The 24804-nt window shown below is 43.5% G+C and overlaps 1 protein-coding gene across 2 annotated transcripts in view; it reads left to right on the forward strand.

The window, feature by feature from the left end:
* Positions 1–24804, forward strand: part of Usp13 (ubiquitin specific peptidase 13) — a 123710-nt gene that overhangs the window by 93351 nt on the left and 5555 nt on the right. For both annotated transcript variants that reach the window (XM_028872663.1, XM_028872665.1), the window contains exons 16-19: positions 215–241; positions 984–1127; positions 4692–4849; positions 6150–6303. In XM_028872663.1, coding sequence (XP_028728496.1) covers positions 215–241; positions 984–1127; positions 4692–4849; positions 6150–6303 — 483 coding nt within the window. The remainder of the gene's footprint in view (positions 1–214; positions 242–983; positions 1128–4691; positions 4850–6149; positions 6304–24804) is intronic.

A 24804-nucleotide genomic window follows, 5' to 3' on the forward strand; every position in this document is an offset into this window, starting at 1 on the left:
ACCAAGATGTCGGAACCTCTGTTTTATTTGTGTCTAAGTGCCCAAAGGCTGCGGTTTCTCCTCATTACTGTAATGAACTGTGTTTTACAGGTGGTGTGTGGTGGGTAAGCAGGAGTGAGAGGGTCTGAGGATGTCCTGGACTGATGCAATTTCTTTTTTCTAAAACTATTGGCCGGGGCTAGCTCTCATTTATGACCTGTCCCTTCATTTCCAGATCGCCTGATGAACCAGTTGATAGACCGTAGGTATCTTTAAAAATGTTTTTGGTGTCTTACATCTGTTGTTAGTGTGACATGTTTTAAAATTTGTTTATTTTTATTTTATGCATAGGAGTGTCTTGCCTGCATGCATGTCTGTGTACCATGTGAATGCCTGATGCCCACAGAGGCCAGAAGAGGGTGTCAGATTCCCTGGAATTAGAGTTAGAGAGGGTTGTGAACCACCATGTGAGCACTGGGAACAGAACCTGGGCCCTCTGGAAGAGCAGTAAGTGCTCTTAACTCCTGAGCCATCTCTCCAGCCCTCTCGTGTGACAAATTTTTCTGTGGTAGTTCAGCAAAGTAGTATTCTGTGCTGGATATATGCAGTTGTTGGAAGGGTCTGTTAGTTGACTAAGCAATAGATGGAGACCAATGGCTTACTGTTTACGTGGCCCTTATGGCTCTGGAGGGTGAGTGTAGGCTTGAGAGCCAGCAGCCCTGTGGGGGAACCTTGGCTTTGCTGCTTAGGACTGTGTGGCCTGGAAATATATGCTTCCTATTCTATATGCCTCAGCTACCTCATTTGTAAACTGAGGTAATAATATCATTTCTTCTCATGAATAGCTCAATAGTTAGATGGCCTATAAAAAAGTCAAATTAAGACCCAACGAAATGGACCTGTCTTCAGGGAGTCTGTTGATAAGGGCTTGAAGGGCCGTGGAGGCGGGCAGAAGGGGAAAGTTCTGTTTTTCATGGTGGGCTATCCTGCTGTGTGCTCTGCAGCCTCAGACATCGATGAATCCTCCGTCATGCAGCTGGCCGAGATGGGCTTCCCTTTGGAAGCCTGCCGGAAGGCTGTGTACTTCACCGGGAACACTGGAGCTGAGGTGGCCTTCAACTGGATTATCGTGCACATGGAGGAACCTGGTAGGTGGCACTTTGGAGTTCATGCTCCCAAGGATGTGTCCCTAAAGATGGGTTTTCAGATGGTAACATGCTGCAGTTTGGGCAAAGTCACAATCTTAATCTTTTAAACAGCACCTTTCTTGGACTAACTTCCTCCTTTAAGGTGTCCACACTTGGTTGATCAAAAGATCGTTAGAAAGGTGTGGTGTCTGTTTCAAGCTTGAAATAGAAAACTGAAGAAATGGAGGCCTGTTGCAGGCCACAGGAATATATCATAAGAACTCAGATGGTTATGGCAAAATCACTACCTGGAGGAATCAGGGAATTCCTCCAGAGGAAGCCAGATCCCAAGGAGTTTTTGGTGTTACTTGGTTTGTTATATATCAACTGTCTTCTGTTATGAAAATCATGTGTGTCTTCATAGTTTTCCCAATTGACTTTTCCCTAAGAAAGGCTAACAGTGTGGACTGATCACTCTCTGGACATATACATTCCAGGTATTTGGAGAACAGCCTCAGGAAAGGCTTTCTCTGGAATCAGATATCTCCCTTGGCTACTTTCAAGGACTAGCAGTAATAACAGTCCACATGCAAGTCTCCTGATTTAAGGTAAATTCCACAAGGAGACACCACCTAGGTCAGGTGGACATTAAGTAATAGCTTTACACAATTTAGCTCGGACCCTCCTTTCTTACAACCTTACTAACTTTGTAGACCTCTAACTCCTTACCTCACCACTTCTAGGAATATTTAGATAACCCTCTGCACTGATAGCTATGCTCAGCCAGAACCCCAGTTCAAGCCTCCCTGTAATTATCATCATTGGCAGCATCCGGCCAGGTCCATCCCCAGATGGAGGAAAGTACTTTATCAGAGATACCTCTGTGCTCCCTAAGAACAGACTTAAGCATCCAGACTACCTGTTTGAGAAGGCCTGGCGGATGTGCCAATTAAGCTTTACTTCCTCCTTTCCCAAATTTTACCTCTGGTTCCAGATCTCCCTTTAACTATCACCAGAGGCATCTAGCTGTACACAGGTTGCCTAGTGACTGATCACACTTTCCTTCCCACCCTGCAGAAAAATGGCAGATAGCTTGGACAGATAGGAGCCAAAGGAAAAAAGAAGACAGTTTTATTTTCTCCCATTGACCTAGCAACTTAGAGATTCTTAACATCTTCTACTAATTACGTTTAAGACTATAGTTGAGCACATAAGATTCCCTCTTCTTAGATATTACCTGAATCTAGCCTTTAGTTAATTCATTTCCCCATTGGTCACTTCCCTTTGGGGTTGCAAATGATAATTAACAGTTATTGCCTGTCATTGTGATTCTTATCACCCCTCCGTTTGACCCTGGAAGCCTGGCTTTATATACCAGGACTTCCAGGGCACAGAAAGATGGAGAAGAGAAAAGAGAATGGAAGAACTAGACGAGTAAGAACTTGAGAGGAACAAACTGAGATGGGGAAGAACTAGATTGAAGGGCTACAAGAGAGTACTAGAGGAACAGATGGAAGATGAGGAAGAGCCAGATGGGGAAGTACTAGCTGGGTAAGAACAAGCTGAAAAGGACCTAGATGAGGCAGAATTAAGATGAGAGAATTAAGATAGAACTTAGAGGGAGCAATAGATAAGTATAGAGAGAAATCAGGCAAGAAAGGAGCTAGACATGAGAACAGAACTGAAGCTGTGTATAAAGGATGTTATGCCAGAGGAATTAAAGCAAGTGGACGATAGAGTTAGGTGTGCTGAGATTCTATTTCCTGAAAATAGTCCTCGCCATTAGTAGTTCTCTCTCTTGAGACCCTGGGATGTATAATATTAAGGCTGGACCCTATAATATTATACAAGAGAGGCCCTGTCCTTAGCTTCTTGTTTTATCTACTTTCTGAAGATGTCATTCACATGTCTACCCATCAGAAGTGTACATTCACAAGGATTTTAGTCACTTCACAGTTAAGCAACTGTCTAATTCTAGAATATTTTTTGTATACCCCAAAGAAATGCTATAGACAGGGGCCGTCTGTGGTAGTTTGAATGTAACTGGTCCCCATAATCTCATAGAGAGTGGCATTATTAGGAGGTGTGGCTTTGTTGGAATGGGTATGACCTTGCTGGAGGACATGTGTCACTGTGGAGGTGGGCTTTGAGGTTTCCTATGCTCAGGCAACTGCCCAGTGTCTCAGTTGACTTCCTGTTGCCTGTATGATATAGCATTCTCAGCTCCAGCACCATGTCTGCCTGCATGCCTCCATGTCCCACCATGATGATAATGGACTGAATCTCTGAAACTATAAGCAAGCCACCCTAATTAAATATTTTCATGGTGACTCTTCACAGCAATAGACACCCTAACTGTGACACTATCTCTCCAATGTTCTTGCTCTCTCTAGTACCTAATGTTCACTAACCTCCTCCCTGGTGTCCTACAACTGTTATGAATTTGCCTATTTTTGACAATTCATATAAATGGAATTGTACAGCGTGAGGCCTTTTGTGTCAGGTTTCCATCACTTTTCGTAGTATATTTAGGGGTCTTACACTATAGTTTGAACAGTACTTTTTTTTATGGCCGGATGCGTTCCACTGTATAGCCGTAGCATGGTTTATTTGTGCTTTCACTGTAGGGTGATAGTCAGTTGGATTGTTTCTACTTTTTGGCTTTATTAGTGCTGCTGTAAACAGAAACTTCTTTACATATGTGTATTTATAATTTTTTTCTCTTGAGCAGAATTGATGTAGTCCTATGCCTAACTTTTTAAAAACTGTCAAACAATTTTACACAGTGGCTGAACCGTTGCACACTCTCACCCATGCCGAATGAGGGATCCAGTTTCTCTCAGTTCCTACTGTTAGCGATTTTGTTATAGTGGTTCCTGGGTGGACCATGGTATCTCACTGTGATTTCAAGAGGTATTGCCCTAGTGACTAGTAACACTAGGGGTATAATTAGTGTTTTTGCTTTTTTATTATTAAGTTCTAAGAGTTACTTTTAAATTCTAGATACAGGTTTCCTCTCAGATACATAATTTGCAGAGATATTTTCCTGTTCTGCTGTGTCTTCCCTTCTATAGTGATGTCTTTTAAGTAGACGCTTTTTAAATTTTGATGAGGTGTGGTACAGCTACCTCTTTGTTTTATGAATTATGCTTTTTGTGTTGTATACAAGAAATTCTTGCTTAACCCAGTGTCACAAAGACTGACTCCCATGTTTTTCATTTAATTAAAAAATTAAAATTAATACCCTTAGTCCTATGTTTAGGACAATGATTCACCTTGAGTTGACTTTGTGTGTTGCATGAGGAGGGACATCTGTCTTTATGGTTTATATGCAGACAGCCAGTTGTCCTGGCACCATTTGTTAAAAAGGCTGTCTTTTCCTGCTGAAAATTCTGCTTGGAAATCACCTGATCTTTGCCTTTCTGACCTCCCAATTCTGTTAAATTGACTTGTATGTCTAGCCTTAGATCTGGTTCTAGGATCCCTTGATTATACAATTCTATCTATTTTTCCCACTTTACACCTGCAATGTTTGTTTTCAAGACAAAAACCCCAGAAAAATTTAAGTACAGTTATTTTCCTCAGATTTTGCTGAACCACTGACCATACCTGGGTATGGAGGGGCTGGAGCCTCTGTCTTTGGTGCTACTGGACTGGACAACCAACCTCCCGAGGAAAGCGTAGCCATCATCACCTCCATGGGATTTCAGCGCAATCAGGCAGTGCAGGCCTTACGGGCAACGGTGAGCACTGGGGGCTGTGGTAGGGAATTCTGCCCTTGCTGGAGGTGGTTTCAGTTTGGTCCCTGGCAACAGAGACCTCCCAGTGTCCTTTGGTCATTTGGAGTCACCTTTGTCTGACTGTGTCCCATTACTCTTTGTGATGATTTATTTGCATGTAGTATACTCAAAGCTAAACTGAACGCGTGAGCGACTCGTGGTGAGCTCAGGCATGAGGAGCTGGGGCAATATGATCAAGATCTTGAACGTTCCTTAGTGGGGCTCACAGGTCTGTTTGGAGTTTGCCAGCTTCAGACCAAAGTGGATGCCAAGGTTCTGGCTTGGTAAGAAAACATTTAAGGTGAAATCTTGCTGTTTTGATATCGAGACTTTGGAGAAATATGTCTTGAAGGTCCTTGTAGAAGGTCCTTGGGATTCTCTGCTGCTGTTTCCCTCTGCAGAGAGGAGTTTCTTCTGTAGTTACGAATGTCTCGATTCATCAGCAAGGACTAGGCAACAATGGGATGGTGATGTAGGTATCTCTTTAATAGTCAGGGAAGTACTTTTGCTAAGACCCACCTTCCCTTGCCACATCAGAATTCATTCTGAGTGGCTTTTGGCTCCCAGGTCCTTTTGCCTGTCCTGACTAGGTGCCTGCCTGGGCCTGTTGCTGAGATCATAGTGAGTCTTGATCAGGTCATGGGAATTTTCCTTTTAAAATTCTTACAAAGTATTTCAACCAGACATTTTCTCACTTGGGTACTTTCATGAGCCCTCCTTGTTTCATCGAAGTCTCTATATACAAATTCTTTAGCTTGTTAGTGCTGTCACAGACAGGGAAAGGTGAAAAGAACTTGATGTTTAGTTGGTTTGAAACATATGGGATTCCACTAAAGCAACCATTAACCTAGACATTCATTTGTTCTGCATTCTTCCTGTATTTAAGGCAAGGAAGCACTAACCCAATGTGCACCTTATTCTTACAAAGTATCTGCAAAAGATGCCATTGGTGTATATAATTGCTGTGGCTGTAGAAAGGGCTGTGCAGAAATACCACCCTTCCCTTGGGCACTTTGCATCCCTTATCATTGGTACCAGCCTATAATAATGCTGAACTAAGACAGGTGGAGACTTTGGAGTGCAGTTTCTGGTGACTGCAGTGGTGGGATATGCGTGGGAGAGTGGCAGGGTCTGAGCTCCTCACTCAGAGGTGCTTAGAGCCAGTTAATTCAGGCTTCCTGCCTGGATGCTTGACACCTGGTGCAAATGTTCAGGAGGTGATGAGGCCTGGACACTGAAAGCATTGTGAATTTCCTTTCTTCAGAATCATAACCTGGAAAGGGCGCTGGACTGGATCTTCAGCCACCCGGAGTTTGAAGAGGACAGCGACTTTGTGATTGAGATGGAGAACAACGCCAATGCAAACATCATGTCTGAGGCCAAGCCTGAAGGGCCCCGAGTCAAGGATGGATCTGGAAGTGAGTCCCTGCCCTAGACATCATCACAGCAGTCATGAATGTATTTCAGGTCACACCTCCCTCAGTGTACCAAACCCTATGACAGCATTCAACTTCAGCACAGAGCTACCTTCTCATAAATGGGTATCTTGTCGTTTTGGCTGCCATGGTTTTATAAAAACCTAGATAATGTAGAGTCATGCCACAGGAGTGTTGGTGTGTGTGTGTGTGTGTGTGTGTGTGTGTGTGTGTGTGTGTGTGTGTTACCAGTTTAGACTTTGTATATTCCTTTCTGTGCATGCTGGGTATTGGTTGGGCGAGGCAAGCACTCTATCATAAAGCTGCATGTCCAGCCCAGCTTTGTCCCTTCCAGTGAGGTTTACATTTCTTCATGAAGCGTGGCAGCTTGGCCGGAAGCAGCATTTATATTCATGGAGGAATGCTTTGACTATGGAAAAGCAATCTTATATCCACGATGATGCTCCTGTTTCCAGGCTGCCTGCTGGCAGTTTTCTGAAGGGCTGTTTCATAGAAGTGGTGCCGCAGGCAGACTAGTGTTACATCTTTCAGTACCAGGCACTGTTGTGAGCACTTTGTACATAAACACTGCTTAGATTCTTACCATTGCCAATTTCACAGGTGAGACAATGGAGTGGGAAGAACAGGTGCAGTGCCCCAGGTCATACAGCTCTTCAGAGGTGGGGACAGTTTAGACGCGTTATCCATGTTCTTACCATCATGCTGTCCTATTGTCGGGCTGTTCCTTCCTGTGGGATGACTTTTAGCTCTTTAGCCTGCCATTTGACATGCCCTGCAGTCACAACCCAGCCAACCACATCCGTTACTTCTGCATCCTTCTTCCTGCAGCCTAGATGTCTTCACCACAGCAGCACAGTACCACGCTCAGCCACCACCCTCTCTTCTTGCCTGCTCCAGGCCTTTGCCAGGTGAATTGCTATTTGTGAAATACCCACTCCTGTCACTGGCCACATGATCTCTTCTCCTCCACTTCTTCCTGTTCTTTCTTTTCCTCCTTCCACCGTCTCATGCCTTTATCCCTCTTCCTCTATAAAATGGGAATTTACTCACTGAAACTCTTCATTCTGGCTAAGTAGGAAAAGGATAAAACATGGGTCTCCCAAATTCCATGTTCATCTACAGGGCCTTGTGTTTTGTTCTAGAAAGCAGTAGTCCCAAACACAAGATGCTCTAATAGACAAGCTCTCTGTGATTCCTAGCAGAATTTATTCCACACTCTGTGACCACTGGTCCACTGCTTCGTCGATGTCCGTCATGGTTTTTGGAGATGCTGAGCCCTTTTGGCAGAAGGATGATGGACTTCAGGATTGGATTGTTGTAAAGCTGCCACGACATTAGGCTTGGGTGGTGGGGGCTCTAATCTTCAGGGCTTCCTTTCTTCTGAGGGTCATCAATGACAGAAACAGACACTGTGCCTTAGGGCCATGCGAGGATACCCACGTCTTGCTGGATATTGAATTTTGCCCTTGAAGGACACCATAACATTTATTTCAAGTATCTTTAAGACACTTGGGTTGGACCATGGAGTTGAGGGTGCTGGTGGGGAACGAGGACTCTCAGAAGTATTATGAAAAGGTACATGGTAAATGTGTCTATATTCCAGCCTCAGAAGGCAGAGAGAAGGGATTGTCAGAGCCAGCTGGTTAGCAAGACCAGCCATATAGATGAGCTCTGGGTTTGATTGAGAGAGTCTCAGTGAATGAGGTGGAAAAGCAACCCAGAGCAAGTCCTGATGTCAACGTCAGGCCTTTACGTGTACATGGACCCACACTGCACACACATGAAAATAGAAAAGGAAAAGAATGTAAATGACGTAATGAGCTGTGCAAGACCTTCAGCTGATTTCTTTTTTAAACTAAGCTTCTGTAAGTGAGGCCTTCAAGTGAGAGATGCAAACTTTGAAGGCTTCAGCAGCTCCCTGTCACATGACCTCCAGAAAAAACATGTACTCACTGGCCACCCCTCCCCTACTGGGGCTTGGAGTTGATCTTTCTTACCCAGTTTTCTCTTGTGAATGGCTTCCTCATTTCCTCTGGCCATTTCCCCATTTTTTTATCGAGGTTTTCAGGTGCATTTAAAATTGATCAGCATGAGAACTTCTTATTATTGTTATTGATTAGTTTGGGCACACCTCAGAGCTTTCTGAAACTAAATGTTTTGGGCAGAACAATGCTATACTTCTCCATTGGTTCCTTCCTCCTACCCCTGCGTAGCTCTCTGGTTTTCTTTATAAACAATCATTATGTTTCTGGCTTAGTGTTTATCATAATGATATTCCTTTAAAATTTTTATTTAAAATGTTTTCCTGTGTATTGTTTCAGTTGTCACTGGCCTATGGTGAGTGGTCAGCATACAAATCATTGAGATAATGAAATGAATGCAAGGGGGTGGCATTCCTTTGACTACTGAGTGTTCGATAATTGTTGGCCTCATGGTAGGCTGTTCTGTGAGGTTTGATTATAATTACATTGAACACAGAGGTTAACCAGGGGAGATGTGTGTTCTGTTCAAGTATATTGTTTTAAATTCCCAAGTCATTTCTACCTGTGTTAGCTGGTGAGTTGGTTGAGATGTTTGACTTAGATGTAGTGAATGCCATTCAAAATAAGATATCCCTATTTGAGGAGCTGAATACTGGGGGCATAACTTGTGTAAGCAAAAATAAAATATTATTTCACAAAATCTGGCAACTACTGGGATGGAGGCGGGACTGACCCTAACCAATGCAATCAGGATGCAATAGCTTTTATCTGAAAGGTCCCAGGTCCTGGCTTCCTGGGGGTGGGTCTGTTACCTGAGAAGGATGAAAAGGAGAGGAGGTCATGCATGTGGGGACACATACAGGCAAGATGGCCTGTGCTGAACAGAGGCTTCAGGTTACCAACAGAAGGGAATTGGTACTGACTAGAGAGACCAAGCTCTTTTGGGGGACTTTTACTGTGGAGACAGGAGCAATAGTCTGCTTACCCTAAATAGGGCACTAATCAAATGGTTTCATCTGAGTCAAGCCTACGAAACCTGTGAGTTTATTGGGATTAATTACAGGGAACACAAGGAAGGCAAAAAAACATCATTAAAAAGCCCATCCCGATTCAAGATGGCGGAGACAAGCAGACGCAGGTAGGCCTGTGGCAGCGGCCCGCGGTGGTGGACATTTAGACCCGGTGGCAGCTGGCGGAGACATTCAGGCCCAGCGGCGATCCACAGAGGTGGACAGGCCCTGTGGCGGAGATAAGTAGACGGAGGTGGACAGCCCGGTGCCGGTGGCCGACAGAGACATTCAGGCCCGGCAGCGGCCCACAGAGACATCCGCGGCGGAGACAGGCGGACGCAGGTCGGCGACTGCGGAGGTGGACGGGCCCGGTGGCAGCGGCCGACAGGGACATACAGGCCCAGCGGCAAGCAGCAGAGACATACAGGCCCGGTGGCAGCCCGCAGAGGTGGATGGGCCTGGCAGCAGTGACGGGCAGAGGTAGGTAGGCCTGCGGCGGCAGCCGGCAGAGATATACAGGCCTGTTGGCGGCCCGCAGAGGTGGACAGACCCAGTGGCAGCTGACAGGGACATACAGGCCCGGAGGCAGAGACAAGTGGACACAGGTGGGCCTGTGGCGGCGGGCCACAGGGGTGGACAGGCCCGGGGACAGAGAGGGGTGGACGCAGCTTGGAACAGGGACGCCCCTAGCCCCAACACCTGGGGAAGAGGCTATCTCCGTAGGTCAGAACCAGGGCGAGTCTGGGCACTCCGTCTGGGGACAACCCAGGGCCCAACTGCTGATCCTGTGAAACCCAACAACTTGGAGGTGTTGGTGAGACTACCCTGCTCAGCTGAAACCCATCTGGGAGAGGATTCAGATGCCTACAGTTTGAAGTCTGAAGAAACAAGATCAGCTGAGGAGTTGACAAATGAACAAAACGTGACCTGGGAACACAGAAGAAGGCGCTACCCAGCCACTAAACCAGATCACCAGAATCATAAGTATATAATTCACCGACTGAAATCAGCTGTCCCTGAAGAAACAGCCAATAGCACCAATTTAACCAAGAACCCCTACTAAACCAAGACTAAAAATTAGAACAAGAGAGGCACTCTCAGACACAGACACCACCTGCACTGCACAGAGGAAAAGATGAGTAGACGCCAGTGCAAAAATATAGGCAACAACATAAAGACCTATATGGCAACATCAGAACCTAGTGATTCTACACCTGCAAGACCTAAACATACCATGACAGAAGAAACAGAAGAAATCAACCCTAAAAATGACTTTAAGAAGATGGTAGAGGCCCTTAAAGAAGAAATAAAACATTCCCTCAATGAGGAAATAAAAACTTTCCTTAAAGAGGAAATGAAAAACTTAAAGAGGAAATAAAAACTTTCCTTAAAGAGGAAATAAAAACTCCTTAAAGAGGAAATAAAACTTCCCTTAAGAGGAAATGAAAAAACTCCATTAAAGAGGAAATAAAAAACTCCCTTAAAGCAATGGAAGAAAAAACGAACAAAAAATGGGAAGAAATAAAATCAAGCCAAGAAAGAGCAATTAAACAGATGAAAGAAACATTCCAAGATCTGAAAAATGAATTTGAGACAATAAAGAAAACACATGCTGAGGGAATGCTGGAAATAGAAATCCTGACAAAACAAACAGGAACTACAGAAACAAGCATAACCAACCGATTGCAAGAGATGGAACAGAGAATCTCTGATACTGAAGACACGATAGAGAAAATAGATTCGTCAGTCAAAGAAAATACTAAAGACAAAAAAGTCGTAACACAAAACGTCCAGGAAATTTGGGACACCATGAAAAGACCAAACCTAAGAATAATAGGGATAGAAGAAGGAGAAGAATACCAACTCAAAGGCACAGAAAATATATTCAACAAAATCATAGAAGAAAACTTTCCTAACCTAAAGAAAGAAATACCTATGAAGATACAAGAAGCTTATAGAACACCGAATAGGCTGGATCCAAAAAAAAAGTCCCCTCGCCACATAATAATCAAAACACTAAACACAGAGAACAAAGAAAAAATACTAAGAGCCGCAAAGGAAAAAGACCAAGTAACATATAAAGGTAAACCCATTAGAATAACACCAGAATACTCAATAGAGACTATGAAAGCTAGAAGATCATGGACAAATCTCATGCAGACACTAAGAGACCATGGATGCCAACCCAGACTATTATACCCAGCAAAACTCTTAATCACCATAGGCGGAGTAAACAAAATATTCCAGGATAAAACCAGATTTAATCAATACCTGTCTACAAACCCAGCCCTACAGAAAGCACTAGAAGGGAAAATTCAACCCAAAGAAGCTAAACACATCCATGAAAAATCAAGCAATAGATAATCCCACACCAACATACACCACAGAAGGACAACACAACACAACCACAAAAAATAACAGGAATTAACAATCACTGGTCATTAATATCCATCAATATCAATAGTCTCAACTCACCTATACCTGGCGATCTCTGAGCAGGCTTCAGATTTTGACAGTTGATGAAAGATACGACAAGCATTAATGTGTGGGTGAAAAGCTTGGTGAAATTCTGAGTGAAGTTTTAGTTAAAGTTGGTTGAACTTGGGATTGACTGGGAGGCCAAAGATTTAAAAAGCAGAAGATTCTCTCAAGACACAAGTTGTGTGATAATAGTGTGTTTTGTGTGTGTGAATGACAATTTGTAAATGTTGAATTCTAGGCTTCGACAATCATTGTCAGTGCAGATCAAGCTGATGTTGAGAAAGATGCATCACAAGCACAGGCTGGAGGCTGGGGGCTAGATGGTTTTGAGGAAGAGGTCTTGGTGGACTCTTTCATGGAGCAAAGGGAAGCAATGCCTTCTGGGAAATGAGCTAAGTTTTAATCTAGTCTTTAAGATTAGAAGTCGAAAACAAAAATATTAAGGAAAGGAAAACCTAATTGATCTTTGAAGTATTGTTATGTGGAATTGAGTGGGACTTTTGAGGCTTTTCTTCCAGAGAACAGGGAGTTGGTTGTCAGGCCTATGTTAGGCCTAAACCTTGGTGCCATGTAGTTGTACTTAAATCATTTCAATGGAAAGTGTCTTAGTGATTGGAACTTTTAGTGCAGTTTGGAGTTCTTCCATTTGAAAAATGTGATATTTGCATGGGATTGTTTGAATTTTGTTTTCTAGTCCCTCCCCATTACCACCCTCATAGTCTGAAGGTAGATTTTTCTTTCGATAAAGGAACAAAAAAAATGAACATCTTGTTTGTAAATGGGTATCTAGTAGCTAGTGGTAAACTTGAAATGGTAGAATTCTTTAAAGCCTAATTCTAGGTAGCCTTAAGAAAATGTATCTTAATTATTTTTGAACCTGTATTCACCTTGTTTTTTTCAAATATCTTAAGTTATATTTTCTTTTTCAGAGCTGCTTCTTATTTGGGGCTACTTTTTTTTTTTTTTTAATTGAGGCGTAATTCATAAAAGGGTATATTGTTTTGATGAGACTTTTTACAACTGTGGCTGGATGTCTTTCTTTAGTCTTCCAAGAAGGGCCATTTTACTTTTTTAGAGTTACTTTTTAAAGTCATGAGATCAACAACTTGGACTACTATGCATGTAAGTGCTAATGCAAATTAAAGCCCAAGTTGACCTCCAGCAGCAGTTCATTCTATGTTGACAGTGAGAGAACACTTTGCCTGTTAGGATACTGTTACTCGTGGACTGAAATGCTAAAGAAACCCCTCCCCCTATTTTGTTTTTTGCAAAAATCAAGGTATATTCTAGGGTTTCCTGGTTGACCTCAACAGATAAACTGAGATGATAGTCTTAGTTCAGAATTGATCTGAATGTAGATTTACAGTCTACGTGTACAGCTGGCTAAGTGAGATCGCTTTCACAGTTCTGCATGTATCCCATCGGCTCCCCATTAGTCACTGAACTCTTAAAACTGGTATTGTAACATTACCACAATGTTTTGCGCCAATTTTATAAACTTTACAGTGCAATATGTGTTCCTTTTCTGAGGCAAACCAAAGGTATATTTCTCAAGGTTCTGCTGCTATTAGCAGCGTTGATGGAGGATTTTTTATACATTTGTAATAGATAGAAATAAACCAGAAAAAAAAAGAAGAAAAAAAAAGTGGTGGAGGAAAAGGTGAACACTGCAAGAATACTCAAAAGGGCTGAGAGTTGCAAACGCCAAGAATGGCTTTGCATAGTAAATGGAATAGAACAGCTCTGAACTATAGCTTACTTTTCCTGGTTTGGTCTGACAGAATGATTGAATGCTTTTGTACAAAAATCAGAGCCTTAAAAACAAGGATTTGGTGAGATTGTAAAATGGTGTGCCACTTTGGCAAAACAGTCTGGTGGTTGGTAAAAATGCAAAACATTGTTACTCTGTTACTCAACAATTCTACCCTTAGGAATATATCCTCAAACTACTGAAAATGTGCACCTATGAAACATGTACATGAAGGTTTACAGTAGTGTGTTGCTAATAGTAAAAAAGTTAAAACAACTCAAATAGCTATCAAATACTGGAGAGAAATAAAATGTGGCTTATTCATTAAAAAAAAAAAAAAAAAAAAAAAGCCCATCCCACTCTGGGTGAAGACCTAATGCTGCATCCCTGGAGCACAGCTTGTAGCCTGCTCCGCTGGAGAATCTCCTCTCCCCAGCAATTGCTCACTGCTCTAGAACCTTGGGGAAGGGCTTTTCCAGAGTTTTCTGAGCCTCGTGAGTTTCATTGGCTTCCTTAGTTGTAAGAACCTCTGCTCCCTCTCTGTAGGGAAAGTTTTAATTTCAAGGAGATAGTTACATGACATTTCCCGACACTCAGAGAGATTCTAATTGACTTGCCAGGGCAGGCTAGGCTCCTGGTGTTGTCATCTTATCCGAGGGACTTCAGGTGCTCAAGCTGCGGCTCAAGCTGTCCTATTAGGGACAGAGGAAAATACCCGAGGCTCGGGAGTTGGGTGCCGCTGTCCTCTCGTGGCTTTTGTTTCAGTCCCACCCTCAGAAAGGCTCCCCCAAAAGCTCCAGGATGGCCTCCAGGGTCCTCCTTCACAGCTGTGTCTTGCTGGTTATGACCAGCACAGAGAGGTTCGTTCCAGCCTTCTCAGGTTTCAAGAGTCTGTGTTCTGTCATACGCTCTATACAGATGATGTGCCCCACACAGGAAGCTCAGAGGTGAGCTGAGGAGAGCAGCGTGAGTCTTCTGAAAGCCTGGTTCTGATGGGGGCTGGGCCAGTAGAACTTTTCTTCAAAACATGTCAGGAATGCAAATGGTTGGGCCCTACTCAGATCTGTCAAATTTGGGACTCTGGGGCACCCAGTAACACACATGGCTCAACAAGTCTGCCAGGAAATGCAGTCTTTACCTGAGAACCATCCCCTGAAAAGCAATATTAGGGTAACATAGCTGTAAGGAAGTAGAGCGTGGCTTCCAGAACCTTCCACACCAGGTTAGCACTGCTCACAGTGAGGTAAGTGCCTGACTCAGAAGTGATTACTGCCCAGATTGAGGTTAAAAGAGAACTTGTTCAGGGTCTTCTTTTAGAGGATTTATGGGTTATAAAGAGCTACAGGCTGAGCATCTTAAAATTTGAAATTCCAAATACTCCCAAGTCCAAAAGTTTTGAATATTGACATGATTCCTCAAATGAAAAATGTTACACCTGAGCTTCTGTGATGGTGTCTTAGTGTTCTATTGCTGTGAGGAGACGCCATGACCACGGCAACTCTTTTAAAAGAAAACAGTTAATTGGGGTGGCTTACAGTTCAGAGGTTTAGTCCATTATCATCATGGTGATATGCAGGACATGGTGGCATGCAGGCAGACATGGTGCTGGAGAGGTAGCTGAAAGTTCTACATCTTGCAGGCAACAGGAAGTAGTTTGAGACACTGAGCAGTATGTTGAGCATAGATAAGACCTCAAAGACTGCCTCCATAGTGACACACCTCCTCCAACAAGGCCACACCTCCTAATAGTAGCTACAGTCAGAGGCAGGCACACTATATATTTTTTTTTAATGTGTATGAAACAAGGGAATTTTGTGTTTTATCTTAGGTCCCAACATTTGCAATATTTAAAAATAAAACAAACAGAAAACAAAAACTATCTGTAGTTTTGGAAACTTCTGGTCCTAAGTATTTTGGGTAATGGGTAATGAGCCAACTGATGCTCCCATCTTCTGACTGAGCACGAGTGTCCCTGCTTGGGAAGGGCCACTTGCACTCTAACCCTTCACAAAGCAGATGCTGTTCTCTCAGCCTTGCCTGCCGCCGGCTTCCTCCTTTTCCGCTCAGCAGGAGGGTTTGGTGCCACCACACGGTCTCCCTTTCTCCTTGTTTCTCTCAGGGTTTCGTCTAGTTTTGTGTTTTATATTGGGATGGATGTGAAGGCCTTCATTTCACTACGCTTACTCATCACTGGGCCCTTCACATTTTAGACCTAGCACCTCATTTTCTGTTGAGTTTTGAACATTTTCTAGACTGGGAACCAGGCCTTTACTCTGGCCTACCTGGGCTCCTGCTCCGACAAAACCATCCCTTCTGTGTTGCACTTAACGAGTGTGTAACATTGTAACGAGCCCACTGATTGCCGGTGTAATTAACATATGATTACACTGGGAGCGCTTCAAGTCTGCACCCCCGGCATTGCTGCTGTGGTTCAGACGGCCTCAGCAGCAGCTGAGAGTTTTCAACCAGGAAGCAGACTTTCTTCATCCTCTTAGTACTTGGGCACCCAAACTTCAGAGCTCCCACCCCAAGGGGTAGCTAACCCCACAAAAGGCCATTCTCTGGAGTCAGATATTTTACATCCAAGAATGGATGCCTGAGGACCGTTATATTTGGAATCCACGAGGTCTTGGTAATGTGAAGCCTTATAAGGTGGGGGTAGAGGGATACAGCTCCGTGTTAGAGAGCTTGCGTAAGCACATGTGAAAGCCCTGCTTCAGTCCACAGTAACACAGACAGACGGACATGCAGGACTTTGTGGTCTGTGCATATACACAAGCAAATGCCATGGGCTCTATTCAGAAAGCGGTGTCTCAGTACTCCAGGTGGAGTGCGTCGCTTTATGATATTCACTAACATTTGTGCAGGCCCAGCGAGACTGGAGACTGGAGACTGGGATTTTTAGGCTCAAGAACAAGAGAAATGAAACCAAAGCAAATAATTCTGAACATACAGGCTAAGCCCCACGGAAAAGGGAGAGAGCACCCTCTGACAGAACTCCAGGGACTTTTCTGTAGTCCTGCCTTGAGTAATGGGCAAGCAGCTCACTATAGCAATGGCTACATTTCTTCCATCGTTTTTTTTTTTTTTTTTTTTTTTTTTTTTTTTTTTTGGTTTTTTCGAGACAGGGTTTCTCTGCGTAGTTTTGCGCCTTTCCTGGAGCTCACTTGGTAGCCCAGGCTGGCCTCGAACTCACAGAGATCCGCCTGGCTCTGCCTCCCGAGTGCTGGGATTAAAGGCGTGCGCCACCACCGCCCGGCTCTTCCATCGTTTTTAACCACCCTACACAAATACTCTGATTATATGGCAGCCTGGCCAGCCTGTGACAAGCACAGGTCACTGAAGCTGTTAGAACTTATGGGTCAGTGTGGAAAACAAAGCTCTTATGTGTAGCAGACTAAGACCCCGAGGTGAGTTTACCTTCTGTCCTTTTGGGGGACACTCAGCAATCTCATTTGCTTAGCTGGCTTGTTATTGGAGATGTCATGGCAGAGGCACCTGGCTTTTATGCTCCTGAGTTCCATGGCTAAGACTTTTGGGAGAGTGAGTATGTTGGGAAGATCACATGCTACACTTTCAATGGCTATGAGCTAAGGCTCCAGTGATCTGTCCAGAATTGCCATGGTGTCACCAATCCCTGTCTCAGAGGCTGTGGATGGTATCAACTGGATTAAAGTAGCCAGGCTTCCTAGTTTCTGAAAAGTGATTGAGCCTCTGTTAGCATTGGGATGCAGATGCCAAAGGTGTTCCCCACAGTACAGCTAATGGGAGTGAACCACTGAGCTCCACAGCCTCTAAATGGTCTAGTAGCTTTTTCTTCTCTTCAGTGCAGACTGGGTTCATGCCCCCAGGAGACACTGGTGCTTGTTGTGTATAGTAATTGCTTATGACAGTAAGTTCATACCAAGGTGCTCCAAAGCTGGAGTTGATTAGTATAGTGACATGTAGTTAAAGTATGATTTTCAAGAAGGCAAAGTCATGACTTTGAATATGAAATGAATATAACTCTCAGATTAGCTGATTGATGGGACAACCAGTCGGACATCACCACTGTGTAGCACATCAGAATAACAAATCAGATATTTGATTTTATTTCCTATTTTGTAGTGCTCAGAATAGAACCCAGGGTCTCGTGCACACCAGGCAAGAGCTCTATTTCTGAGTCACTGCTCTAGCCCAGGATGCTGGGCTACTTAAGAAAGAGTTAACAAAGAAAGGTTAGGGTGAGCTTGTCTGAGTTTGGCCAAAGGCCGATGTGTTCACACTGTGCACCCATGAGCTTATGTGTCCCATGGGACAGAAACCATAACTTCCAAAGTTTGGGACTTCAGCAGTAAATGGTGAGATGAGCCAAGCTGACCTTTTCATGTGGGAGCGGCAGACCTGCTCGAATGTCATCACTTCTGGGAATTTTGAGTTGTTAGAGTGCAACCCTAACCCTGTGATTTCAGAGTTCGACAGTCATGTTCACAGCTCTAACTCCTCTCACGAGAAAAAAAGCAGGCTGTAGGGCAGACTTCGAGTCATGGACTCTCTATCTTGAGGGTGATCTCTGAGTGACCTTTACTCCACATGACACTCAAATGCTGTCAGCCTCTTTGACCTTTGAACTTCCGCGGAATTTTCCTGACAGATGCTTTCTCAAAAAACCAATAGTATAGAGTACAAGTGGTGTCACGTTGGATGGGGATAGTGGTGGTACCATGTGATATTTAAAAAAAAAAAAACAACAAAACCAATCCTTCCTTATTTGAAAGACTGAGATGGTTTTCATAAAGTTCAAGCAGAGCACCTTTTATGGGGAAAGAGTGCTTGTTTCATGTGTAGCTTAAGCCAGGTCATCTAGATGCTTCTCTCTGGATGGAGGACCTAGCAGTGTCTTAAGCACCTCAAATTGTTCCAGGTACTTTGAGCATTTCTCTGTTGAAAGTTACCATTTCTGAACCATTTATTTTTGACTCAAGCTGCCTTTTCCCTTTGCTTCGGGAGGAACATGCGTGATGCAGCTGTTGTTTGGGGTGGGATCTCAGGGGGCATGGAGAAGAACCAGGTAGCTTTCCTGTTGGCTCTGCTCTTCCCAGTCCTTTTGGGAACAGATACAAGTCGGCATCTCTAGCCTACTTAGCTTCTGCAGATGTGTTGAAAGAAAGTCTCTCTTTTGCTGTCAGTCCCTAGCAGGAGGTTTTGAATAATGCATGCGGAAGTTGCTGATATTGATAAACATGGTGAATTTAAATTATGAGACTGAGATTCATGCCAAACTTCAAATTTTTATTTTTATGATGCTGAGTGAACATACTTTAATTTTTTATGATTCTGACTATACACATACATTTAGTTCTTTACTGAAGAGGGGAAACCACCTCTGGGGACTGTGCTGGCTAATTTTATGTCATCTTGACACAAGCTAGAGTCATTTGGGAAGAAAGAATCTTAATTGAGAAAATGCCTCTACAGGATTGGCCTGTAGGCAAGTTTGTGGTAGATTTTCTTGATTGATGTAGGAGGGCTCAGCCCACTGTGAATGTTGCTACCTCTGGGTAGGTGGCCTTGGATGGTATAAGAAAGCAGGCTGAAAAAGCCATAAGAAACAATCCAGTAAGCAGCACCCTTCCATGGTCTCTGCTTCAGTTCCTTTCTGTTGGTTCCTGCCTTCAGTTACTGTCCTGACTTCTTTTGATGATGGACCTGAGAATCATTAGCTAGAATAAACCTTTTTTACCCCGTTACTTTTGGTCATGGTGTTTTATCACCTCATTAGAAAACTAACCAAGATAGGAGTTAATGGTGTGGCTCTATTGATAACATTTGGGTGTGTCTGTCTCACTCCATCTGGCTGGGCATTCTGCTGTGTGGGTATATGAACAATATGTTTTGGGGTGGGGAGTGCTCCTTTGGTGCTCTAATTGAATGCAGAAATTACTGTTTAGGGAACAGTTGTTTGGGGGCGGGGATAAGCCTTGGAGAGCTGTGTTCTCTCTTCATGAACTATAAAGGGAGCTGCATTTGGAGATAGCAGCATTGTGCCTCTTCAGCTGAAAATTTGGGATTTGATATGAAATTATTCCAAAGGGGATTGCCTACAAAACCACTTGGCATTAAGGAATGGTTTCCCCCATTGTCTTTCCAGCCTACTGAGGCAGAGTGGGTTCTTAGTGTGGGAGGGAGGCTCAGAGGAGGGCAGACAAATGTAAAATCTCTGGATCTCTTCTTTGAAAATTGAATTCCAGGTATGGTAACTGTCATTGCAACTGTTTTGCCTGTTGGCAGAAGTTTCTGTCCTGCAAGCTGCTCTCAAATAACCACACAGAGACTTATTAATTATAAATGCTTAGCCAATAGCTTAGGCTTGTTACTAGCTAGCTCTTACAACTTACATTAATCCATATTTCTTATCTATGCTCTACCACATGGTGGTACCTTTTTTTAAGCACAGCATGTTCATCTCTTGCTTCCTCTGTGTCTGGCTGGCAATTTTGCCCTTCTTCCCACGTTCTCTCAGTCTGACACTTTCACCTAACCTCTTCCTGCCTAGCTATTGGCCAGTTAGATGTTTATTAAACCAATGAGAGCAACACATATTCACAGTGTACAGAAGGATTATTCTACAGCCTTTGCCTGATTTCTGATTTCTAAACTGGGATTATATTTCAGCCAGCTGATATAATAGCAACAGAAACTTAGCAGTTGATTAACTTCCTGTTAATATTGATTTATCAGCATATACCTAAATTTACATGTTGGTATGAGGTTTAGAAAAATATACAATATAAGAAGCTAAAGAAACAAGTGTGAACATGAGCAAAATTATCCCTTTCACTTATTTATTAAAATATTCAACAATCTCTTGAAAATCACTTTTTTTTTCCCCTGTGCCTAGAATATTTCAAGAAAAACTGCAAACTCTCTGTCCTTGTCAAGTTGTGTTTTAGACTGGGCTAACAGTTGGTAGATGATAAGTAGATGCTCAAAAAGTATGTGGCAGTGTGTGGCATTTTGTGTTGTTTGGACCGTAAGGCAGGGTAAGAGAGATGAGGAGGGAAAGAGGTATTGGATGAGGTGGTTCTGATGAGGTGGCATCTGACCTGCAACCTTGAAACGTGAGGATGGAAGGACAAAGTTGTGCTAGAAGGAATGGTAGGTGTAGAGGCTCGAGGACAGAGCTCACTGGGTGTGCTAGATGCCTGGCGAGGGGCCATAGTAGCTAGAGTGAAGTAAGGGGAAAGATGGGAAGAAGTGGGGAGAATTTCATGAGCTGTAGCAACAATCAGAAGTTCCTATGGTCTGTCAGAAGTCACAGGAGGGCATTGCGGGGCACTAATGACCACAATTTGACTTCCGATAAAAAAAGAATAAGGAAAGTAGAAGATAGCTTTGGGAGCCATGCTGAGAGTTGTCCAAGTCTTCAGAGACACGGGAGGGGCAGAGAACAGTTAAGAGACTTGTAGCCCGTCCTGAGAAGGGCGATGGTGACACGGACCCAGGAGCACGAGTGGGGGAGGTGTGATGGCTGGGTTCTGGATCCGTTTTGAAGGAGATGATGCTAATGATTTGGCTAGGTAGAAGGAGCAAGAGAGATACCAAGATTTTTGACTCAAGTTACTAGAAGAATGGACTTGCCACTGATTGAGATGGTAAGGCTAAGGGGAAGCTGTCAACAAACTAGGAATAATAATTCCTAGTTTATAACTCGACCTAATAAAAGGTATCTAGGTGACATGGTCTTACATGTAGAAAACCTTAAGGACTCTATTGATTATCGAAGACTATGGGGGTCCAGCCCCTCGATAGTCCCCTCCCAGGGTCTGGGAAGAATCTACAACCAGCTGATAATTAATCTTTGATGAAAAGAAATGAATCTATGTACACGAAACTCCTTAGTTCATACACTTTATTATTATTCTGTGATAGTTCTCTCTCTACACAGCTTCTATTCTGCTCTCATGCCTAGCTCCTTTCTTGCCTGATTTCTCTATATTTGTCTATTGTCCCCTCTAGGTTCTATCTTAATTCCTTCATCTAGTTCTGTCCCTTCTAGGTTCTCATCTATCTAGTTCTTTCCCCTATCAGCTCCTCTCCCGTCTCCTCTCTCATCTGGCTCTTCCTCATCTTGTTCTTCCCCATCTGGCTCTTCCTCATTTTCCATCTCGTTCCTCTTGTCCTCTCTTCTAGCCCTTCAATCTAGTTCTTCCCCATCTCAGTTTGTTCCTCTCAAGTTCTTACCCATCTAGTTCTTCCATTCTCTTTTCTCTTCTCTGTCCTCTCGTGCCCTGGGAGTCCTGGTATATATACACTTACAAGCAGTATTCCCTTAGCAGTGCAAAGCCAGGCTTCCAGGGTCAAATGGAGGGGTGATAAGAATCACATAGGGAGGCAATAACTGTTAATTATCATTTTCAACCCCAAAGGGAAGTGACCAATGGGGAAATGAATTAACTAAAGGCTAAATTCAGGTAATATCTAAGAAGAGGGCTCTTATGTGCTCAACTATAATCTTAGAAAGTGTTAAGAATCTGTAAATTGCTAGGTCAATGGGAGAAAATAAAACTGTCTTCTTTTTTTTCCTGTGGCTCCTATCTGTTCAAGCTATCTGCCGTTTTTTTTTTTTTTTTTTTTTTTTTTTTTTTTTGGTTTTTTTTTGTTTTTTCAGGGTGGGGGAAAGTGTGTTCAGTCGCTAGGCAACCTGTGTACAGCTAGATGCCTCTGGTGATAGTTAAAGAGAGATCTGGAACTGGAGGTAAGGTTTGGGAAAGGAGGAAGTAAGGCTTAATTGGCACATCTGCCAGGCCTTCCCAAACAGGTAGCCTGGATGCTTAAGTCTATTCTTAGGAAGTATGGAGGTATCTCTGATAAGGTACTTTCCTCCATCTGGGGATGGACCTGGCCAGATGCTGCCAATGATGATAATTACAGGGAGGCTTGAACTGGGGTTCTGGCTGAATATAGCTGTCAGCGCAGAAGGTTATCTAAATATTCCTAGAAGTGGTTAGGTAAGGAGTTAGAGGTCTATAAAGTTAGTAAGGTTGTAAGAAAAGAGGGTTCGAGCTAAATTGTGTAAAGCTATTACTTAATGTCCACCTGACCTAGGTGGTGTCTCCTTATGGAATTTATCTTAAATCAGGAGACTTGCATGTGGACTGTTATTACTGCTAGTCCTTGAAAGTGGCCAAGGGAGAATCTGATTCCAGAGAAAGCCTTTCCTGAGGCAGTTCTCCAAATACCTGGAATGTGTATGTCCAGAGAGTGATCAGTACACACTGTTAGCCCTTCTTAGGGAAAAGTCAATTGGGAAAGCTATGAAGGCACACATGATTTTCATAACAGAATACAACTGATATATAACAAGCCAAGTAACATCAAAAACTCCTTGGGATTTGGCTTCCTCTGGAGGAATTCCCTGATTCCTCCAGGTAGTGATTTTGCCATAACCAGCTGAGTTCTTATGATATTCCTGTGGCCCGCAGCAATTGATGGTCTTAGAACTGGTAACTAGGCACTGTAAAGTTGGCTGGAAATAAGAGCAAGGAACAAAATTCAGGGTTATGCTGTTGTTTCATTTTTCCTTCCTCCTTTCTTTTCTCCTTGTCCTTGTCCTTGTCCTTCTCCTCCTTCTCCTCTTTCTCCTCCTCCTCCTCCTTCTTCTTTCTTCTTCTTCTCTCTCTCTTTCTCTCTCTTTTGCTTTTTGAGTTAGGGTTTCATCTCAAACTCTATCCTCCTGCCTTAACCTCCTGCGTTCTGGGATTGCAGGCATGCTCCCCCATGCCTGAACTGTTTTATGCTATATATGAAGGATTAGCATTCTAGAAATGAAACTATGAAAGCAATATCATTTGCTCTAGCAGACTGGGTATGATTAATCAGAAAGAAGATGTCTGCATAGAGAGGAAGAAATAAATATCTGGTATCAAAGCTACAGGCACTGACCTGGGTAGGTAAGGAGATGAGGGAGGTGTCAACAAATGGGACAGATAGGAGACCGTGAGTGTGGCATCTGGGTAGCCAAGAGGTCACATCTAGGGACAAGTATTTGGAGAAGAAGTATTTGATCAGCAGGTAGAAAGCAAGTGGGAGAGAAGGGAAGAGGAAAGTGAGATGAGGCTGGGTCCAGAACCTTCTTTTTTGGAAAAAGATAATGAAAAATTGGGTATTAAAAATGGATATGCAAGCACATTTTTATGCCTCTTACTCTCATAGGAATATTGCCCACTTGTAGTCTGAAGGTCTCTCCAGTCCTGTCCTGCCCTGCAGTCAGGACGAATCTCTCCCTTCTGCTTCCTGTAGCTGCTTGATCCCAAGTAAACACACAGAGGCTTATATTACTTTCAAACTGTATGGCCTATGGGTTAGGTTTCTTCCTAGCTAGCTCTTATATCTTAAAGTAACCTATTTCTATTAATCTATGTTTTGCCACGTATTCTGTAGCTGTACTGGCCTGTTTTCATCCTGCTTCTCCTTTAGTGGCAGCTGGCATCTCCTTCCTCTTTCCAGAATTCCTTTAGTCTGCTCGCCCCACCTATACTTCCTGCCTGGCTACTGGCCAATCAGCGTTTTATTAAACCAGTGTACAAAAGCATTATCCCACAGCACCCACTCATGACTGTGAAAGTCTACAGATACTTGCTCTGCCTTCTAGTTATCTCATTATCATCTGTAACAGTTTGCTGAGGGGGTAGGGACTTGTCCATGCATTCACTTTGTGCTGTGTGAGTCCAGAATTGGTAGCGGCAACATGAACTGAAATTAACTCAGCAAGAACTTGATCAGAGCACTGAGCTTGGTGACAGAGGCTACTGAGAAGAGAATAAAGATAGCCCCACTCTCTATGGGGTCTACACATCCCCAGAAAAGCAGGAAGCTCATATCCTCTGATGCCCATAGGTTGTAGCATGAGTCAGTCAGACATCCTGTGTGAAGCATTGGCCCTTTCTAAAACTAACAGCAATTTTCTTCCTCACATTCCTGACAGTTCATGACATTTGACTCTAAATTTCACAAAGCTCTGCAACATGGGTGGTGTTTAAGTTTCCCATCCCTTCCTCCTTCCCTCTCCTCCATCCTTCTCTCCAACCTTCCCTCTCTCCTTTTCCCAACCCCCTCTTCTCTGCCCTCCTTCCTCTTCTCTTTTTTCCTTTCCTTTTCTCCCTTTTCTATTTTCTTCCAACACAGTGATAGAAACAGACTCAAAAAGATGGAGCAACTTTTCCACCCTCGTGCATCCTTCAGACCTGGGAGTGTGCTGCAGACTGGGGTCGGGTGGGGG

This window comes from Peromyscus leucopus, chromosome 6, assembly GCF_004664715.2.
Source record: "Peromyscus leucopus breed LL Stock chromosome 6, UCI_PerLeu_2.1, whole genome shotgun sequence".
NCBI lineage: Eukaryota > Metazoa > Chordata > Mammalia > Rodentia > Cricetidae > Peromyscus > Peromyscus leucopus.